Here is a 6,660-nt window from a genome sequence, read left to right as displayed (position 1 = left end):
CTCCCCCCGGGGAACCCCCCTGCCCCCCCCGTGAACACACATAAAGCACAGGGACCACATATAACCGGTAACAAAGCGCTTGAGGACTCTCTCTGAGCGCTTGCGTACTCTCAGACCCCATCCCGTTCTGCCCTGTGAGACGGGATGGTGCTGCCCAACCCTCGAGGCCGTGGGGAGAGGGCAAGGAACTGAGGTGGAGGCTGGCAGCGACACCTGCACCAGGCTAAGGAGAACCAGGCGTGGCCTAATGCAGCCGACTGGCTCTGGGGTGGTGGGGTTGACGGATCCTGCGTTGGGTGGGTGCGGGAAGAGGCACCGAGCCCGGCGGCGATGCACGCTGTGGCCGAATAGCTGGTCGACAATCCCTCACTCGGTGACGGGGTGACTGACCCTGTGTTGTGAGTGTGTTTGCGAGCGGGGAAGGGGGGGGGGGTGACAGGGGGTAAAAGAGAGCTCAGCTCATTTGCCAAGGACATACGCCAGGGTCAAGGGAGGGGAAAGGAAGGTGTCCGTCCATCGGTTGGCACCTCACCCCGTCCTAATCAGAACGTAACCCACTCCAGGGCAGGCCAAGGGAAGCAAAAAACCCCAAGTTTGCTCCATTTTATTGAGAGTCTGACTGGGGTTTTGCTGCTGAACATAAAGACCTATTGTCCCCTCTGTGATGAGCCCAGTGTGGACCAGGGGTGGAGTCATGAGAGGGGAGGCAGGAATACTCCCGTGCGCTAGGGGGAGCAGGGGAGCAGCAGGGGAAGCCTCTTGGCCCAATGACACCTCCTTGGCGGAGGGGAGTCTATAAAAGATGGCGGCGCGGCGCCGCCCGCCCTTTCCTCCGCTGGCGGCGGTCGACGTAGGTTAGTCGTTTCGGGCCGTGTTGGGCATTTGTGATCACGGTAACGGCAGCTTGCACACGCGAAATAGCGAGTTTGATGTAAGAGAAGCGGCGTGGGGTGTAAATCCCCTTTATTCCGGGGCGTTCTCCGCGCCTTTATATCAGGCGAGACCGTGCGCCTGCGCGTTGCCGGCCCCCCCCCCCGGGCGCCGAGGTGCTCGTCTGCCCATGCGCAGGTAGCGGTGTCGGGCAGGCGCATGCGCGCTGCAGCGCCCTGGCCACACCACGTGGCCAGGTTGCTGGCTCCCCACTGGCATTGCTCCGATGGAGTGAGGCCCAGTCTCCCTCAGTGGAGGGTAGTGTTGGCTGCCAGTCCCTCCTGAGGGAGGGATGGATGGATGGAGAGGGAGGGAGGGTGGTGGTGGTTTGCAAATAGTCTCAGTTCAGCACTGACCCCCCCCCACACCTCCATTATTGGAACATTGTGTGGAAGCTTACTGTGCTGACCGTCAGGACACTCAGCAAGAATGTGTCTGCTCCAACCACACCCAGGGGCTGTAAGGAAAACCTGACAAAGAGGCCTGTTTGCGAAAGAGGTGACACAAAAGGCAGGGGGGAGGAGGGCGACAAACTGAGGAAGGACATTTCAGACAAAGGTACAGGCACCCACAAAGAGGTGACAGAATCAGAGGATCAGAAGTAGAGATGGTTAAAGATATGGAGTAGTATACAGGACAAAGGAGATTAGAGACATTGGGTGGGGCAGAATGTGTCTGCATTCTTGCTGAGTGTCCTTTCTTGGTACTTATACCCACACTCCATCCCTCCCTATCTCTCACCTGCTGCAGCCCCCGCACTCCCTTATATCTTTGCTACCTACACCCCCTCCCATCTTTATTACATTCTCCAGCCCTACACTCCCTTTCTGTAAATTGCTCTAGCTCCATAACCCCTCACCATCTGTTGCTTCCTCCAGCCCCTATACCCCTCCCCATCTCTGTACTATCTTCCAGCCTCAACTCATTCTGATCTTGACAACTTTCTTCAGTCACTATACCCCTCCCTACTTCTGACATGCCTTCTGGCCCACAGACACTTCCTTTGCTCTGTCACGTCCTGTGCCCCCTACACACCCTCCCTATCTCTGTAGCCCCCTCCCTATCTCTAACCTTTCCCAGCCCTTAGACCTCTCCTTATCTGTGTCACCTTCAGCATCTGTCCCTCCCCCAGAGCAAGTTACTGCAGATGCTGAAATCTACTGAAAATTGTAGAAATCAGTGGGTCAGGCAGCAGCTGTGGAGAGACAGCAAGCCAATATTGAGTCTAGATGACTAGTATATATCAGTATATCCTTCCCCATTTGTCACCTCTGCCCTCTACTCCTCTCCTCTGCCCAACCCAATGTCTCTAATCTCCTTTGTCCTGTATACTACTCCATATCTTTAACCATCTCTACTTCTGATCCTCTGATTCTGTCACCTCTTTGTGGGTGCCTGTACCTTTGTCTGAAATTTCCTTCCTCAGTTTGTCCCCCTCCTCCCCCCTGCCTTTTCTGTCACCTCTTTGTCACATTTTCCTTACAGCCCCTGGATGTGGTTGGAGGTCACGTGCCTGATCTCCCTGTGAAGTACTTCAAATGTGTTGGAGGTGCAACATGAATGTGTGCTCTTCAAGCGTGGCCTTTGTCGTGTTAGCACGTCCTGTGAACAGTAACTGTTATTTTTCAATGTCCACTAGACCAACCCTGGGGGGGGGGGGGGGGGGGGGGGGGGGTGGCCATGTGTTTGTACCATTGCTGGATCCAGGGAATCCTGCTGTTTCAAGAGCAGCAAACCCACCCCCAGCCCTCCAGTTCTTCACGTGCCTGTGTCTGCCCATGGCCTGTGCATGTGTCTGAGAGAGGGAGAGCGAGCTCAGTGTTAAAGTCTTCGGTACCAGTGAGTCTCCATCTTCTGGTCCTATCCTCATTGGCTGAGACATGCAGTTAACTGGGATCGCTCTGTGCTCCGAATGTTTCCAGTCGGGGGGTGGTGGTTGGGGAAGGTTGGAGTGTGTTCCGTTTGCTGGCTCTGAATTTTGGAATCGGTCTCCCATCCTTTCGGTGATCACGGATATAAACTGTGTGTGTGTGGGGGATAAGCTGGCAGGTGGAATACAGGCTGAGGGACTGTTTGGGGGTTCTTGCAATAAACCTTTTTTCAGTTAGATGGGGAACCTCTGGGTGATCACAATGATCTGTGCATGGAACAGTCCCCACGCAGATGCCCAAGCAATTCGCAAGCTCTTTGCTGGCCTTGATTGTCTGGGATGGCAGCATGACTAACGGATAAGACCTCCCCTGGAAAACCCTGTCGTTTTGCTTTGTATCTTGAGCAGACTTCACAGAATCCCTGCAGTGTGGGAGCAAGGCCGTTCAGCTTGGAGTCTGCACTGCACTGATCCTCAGAACATCCCGCCCAGACCCCATTCTTTCTCCAGCCCTATCTCTAACACTGCATTTTCCATGGCTAACCCATCCAAGTCTGCATACCCCATGACATTATTATAAGCAATTCAATATGGCCAATCCACCTAACCGGCACATAGAGTCATAGAGATGTGCAGCACGGAAACAGACCCTTCAGTCCAACTCGTTCATGCCGACCAGATATCCCAACCCAATCTAGTCCCACCTGCCAGTACCCGGCCCATATCCCTCCAAACCCTTCCTATTCATATACCCATCCAAATATCTCTTAAATGTTGCAATTGTACCAGCCTCCACCACATCCTCTGGAAGCTCATTCTATACACGTACCACCCTCTGGGTGAAAAAATTGCCCCTTAGGTCCCTTTTATATCTTTCCCCGCTCACCCTAAACCTGTGCCCCTCTAGTTCTGGACTCCCCGACCCCAGGAAAAAGACCTTGTCTATTCACCCTATCCATGCCCCTCATATCTTTGGATTGTCAGAATTGTCCAACTTCAAATAGCAGACCTTGTGAAATTGGATAGAGGCTGAGATAGTTATCGCTGAGCAGGGGAAGTCAAAATATGGGGTGGTGGGAGGTAGTCTCAGGATGGGCATGGGTCATTGAGGACTGAGGGGAGGGCACATCTCTCCACCCAGGGTGGTGAATCCATGGAAGTCCCCCTGCTGGTTGTGGGCTCTGCATCATTAAATACACGAGGCTGGGGTTAGATCTTCAGGGCCTCAGGATGTAAGGGGGGGGGAGTGAGGAAATGGAGTTGAGGTTTAAGATTGAGCTGGATTGTATTGAAAGGTGGCACAGGATTGAGGGGCCGAATGGTCTCCATCCTGGTTCCTGCCTAATACAGGGCCTGTTGAAGTGAACATTTTTGTTCCCGGAGGGTGTCACTGAAATGTCTTGTCTGTCTTCACAGGTTCACGGATGAAAGCAGTGTCCAGTTCTGGAGCAGAGGCATGTTGCTGGGTTCTGAGGAACATCACTGTCCTAATGCCCTATTCCCACCCCCCACCACCGGCTTCATTGCTTGCCTGGAGGGGCAAGTATGTGGTCAGGGGAATCGTGCCCTGAGCGCGGGCTGGGCAGACAGTGCCAATATCTGTGGGAGCTGAGCAGACCGAAGCATAAAGGACCCTTGCAGCATGTGACTTGGTGAATTCTGAGCGCATCTCCCCTTTTTATAAAAGCAAAAGGGTCTTCCATTTCAGATAGGAGGAAGAGAAATCTCTCATCTTGGGCAGGACATATACGCACCCCAGACTGTGGTGGAGAGGCTGCATTGGGCATGTGCCCAGTTGGAGATGGGTAGCCCTGTGACTACAGTGGGTGCAGAGCTGACTGCCCTATTGAGGGGCTGAATAGCCACATGATTGCCTGTGTGGAGTTGGTGGGGACAGGCAATGGGTCAGGTTAGCAGTGACAGTGTCAACTGCCCCCTTTTTCCAATGAATTGGACCCGCTGACCCCCTGATGTCGCATTGGCAGGGTTACTGCCAAAGCTCGATGGATTGGTACCACCCTTTGAGGCTATGGGGCTAAAGTCTGGCCTCCGACACAGTCCCCTGATTTGTAAGTGATGGTCACATTGGCAAATGGACCCTTCGCTGCAACTCTTCAATGCCAGACTAAATTAGTCCCACTTGCCAGCTCCACATCCCTCTAAACCTTTCCCATCCAGATGCCTTTTTCAATGTAACTTCTGGCCTCTCCTTCCTCTAGCAGCTTGGTCCATATGCGCTCCACCCTCTGAAAGAACTGGCTAGCTAGTACCTCCCAGCTAGCAGAGATACAGTGAATTTGGGGAAATGGGATGGGTCCTGGTCTAATAGCTGAGGATGACAGGCTCAGTAACTGATGGGCTGCGAATGCCAGTCAGTGGTTCTCTGGCCCGGTACAGGACTGGTGTAATGTAGCAGATACCCATCGACATGACTGATGCCAGTCCTGTGACACTGCCCAAGAGAAGATCTGGTTCTCTGGACTGGTAAGTGGCTTCCTGGCTTCTCTCTCTCTCTCTCTCTCTCTCGTGATCAGTTGCTGGTCTCGCTCTAAATGTTTCATTCATCTGTCATACATTGGGCGTTGGGAGTTCTGTGACAGGCAGAGTCTGGGTGGAGTCTGGGTTTGAAGCCAGAGGAACCTCCAAGAGGCAGTTGGTGTTTGGGGGTGGGTGCAGTTGCCCTGTCCAGGGTGAGGGCAGCAGCAGCCCTCCAGTTCTTCACGTGCCTGTGTCTGCCCATGGCCTGTGCATGTGTCTGAGAGAGGGAGAGCGAGCTCAGTGTTAAAGTCTTCGGTACCAGCGAGTCTCCATCTTCTGGTCCTATCCTCATTGGCTGAGACATGCAGTTAACTGGGATCGCTCTGTGCAATTCTAGTCACTTTTGAGATAAGGGGGCTTGGGGTCATCGGTTGGGAGTGTGGCATTTCTGAACCTCAGTACCTTGTCTCCTGTCCTTTCAGTGAGGACAGTAATGCGATTCTGAGGTAGGTCAAGCAGGCAGGTAGAGTACAGGCTGTGGGGCTGTGCTGAGGTCTGTGAATAGATAAACACTGTTTGTAGATGGGAAGCCTGTGTCCTATTTAGAGGCAGTTGTGCATCGAACACAGTCTGCGCACACAGCAAGCAATTCAGAAATTGATTGCTGGCCTTGATTGTAGGGGGAAAGGAGTGTGGAATAAAGAGTCTTGTTAGAATTAGAATGAGCTTTATTGTCACATGGGTCCAGTGAGCAGCTTGTGGTCCCATCTTGGCTGCAAAGGTACAGGTGTTTAAGTACAAATTGTTGGGAAAATGTTGAAGAATAACTTAGGAAAACGAGATACGAAGGCAGTAAGTCTTTCCAACACAGACTTGGCTGATTTAAGGCTGAGGGAGGGGAGGGAAAGATCGGCGTTTCCCAGGTGAAGCAGTCTATCTCGTCACGCACGGTTTGTGCGTTAATGGGTTGAGGTTTGTCCCTGGCTGGGCTGGCATTTACTGCCCATCCCTAATTGCCCAGAGGGCAGAAAAGAAGCCACCCCCTTGCTGTGGGTCTGGAGTCATAGAGGTGTACAGCGCGGAAACAGACCCTTCGGTCCAACCCGTCCACGCCGACCAGATATCCCAACCCAATCTAGTCCCACCTGCCAGCACCCGGCCCATATCCCTCCAAACCCTTCCTATTCATATACCCATCCGAATGCCCCTTGAATGTTGCAATTGTACCAGCCTCCATCACTTAATCTGGCAGCTCATTCCATACACACACCACCCTCTGCATGAAAAAGGTCTCTTATATCTTTCCCCTCTCACCCTAAACCTATGCCCTCTAGTTTTGGACTCCCTGATTCCAGGGAAAAGACCTTGTCTATTTATCCTAT

At 53.0% G+C, this 6,660-nt stretch overlaps 1 protein-coding gene, 1 long non-coding RNA gene and 2 other non-coding genes across 4 annotated transcripts in view; 3 read left to right on the top strand and 1 right to left on the bottom strand.

Moving 5' to 3' along the window:
* The window catches only part of LOC122543981 (neuroblast differentiation-associated protein AHNAK-like), a 15,915-nt gene extending 15,439 nt beyond the window's left edge, over window positions 1-476 (bottom strand). Inside the window, exon 1 of the mRNA XM_043682990.1 lies at window positions 220-476. Coding sequence (XP_043538925.1) covers window positions 220-476 — 257 coding nt within the window. The remainder of the gene's footprint in view (window positions 1-219) is intronic.
* Window positions 477-831: 355 nt separating this feature from the next.
* Window positions 832-6,660, top strand: part of LOC122543819 — a 7,384-nt gene continuing 1,555 nt past the window's right edge. The window contains exons 1-2 of the long non-coding RNA XR_006310139.1: window positions 832-931; window positions 4,217-5,284. This is a non-coding gene — a long non-coding RNA (uncharacterized LOC122543819). The remainder of the gene's footprint in view (window positions 932-4,216; window positions 5,285-6,660) is intronic.
* On the top strand, window positions 2,678-2,814 carry LOC122544045. The gene has a single exon (XR_006310235.1). It is a non-coding gene; the product is annotated as a small nucleolar RNA SNORA57 (small nucleolar RNA).
* Window positions 5,508-5,644, top strand: LOC122544046. The gene has a single exon (XR_006310236.1). It is a non-coding gene; the product is annotated as a small nucleolar RNA SNORA57 (small nucleolar RNA).

Source organism: Chiloscyllium plagiosum, chromosome 45 (assembly GCF_004010195.1).
Source record: "Chiloscyllium plagiosum isolate BGI_BamShark_2017 chromosome 45, ASM401019v2, whole genome shotgun sequence".
In the NCBI taxonomy this organism is placed as follows: Eukaryota; Metazoa; Chordata; class Chondrichthyes; order Orectolobiformes; family Hemiscylliidae; genus Chiloscyllium; species Chiloscyllium plagiosum.
Note: the sequence above shows the minus strand (reverse complement) of the source record. Positions and strands in the feature narration are given on the sequence as shown.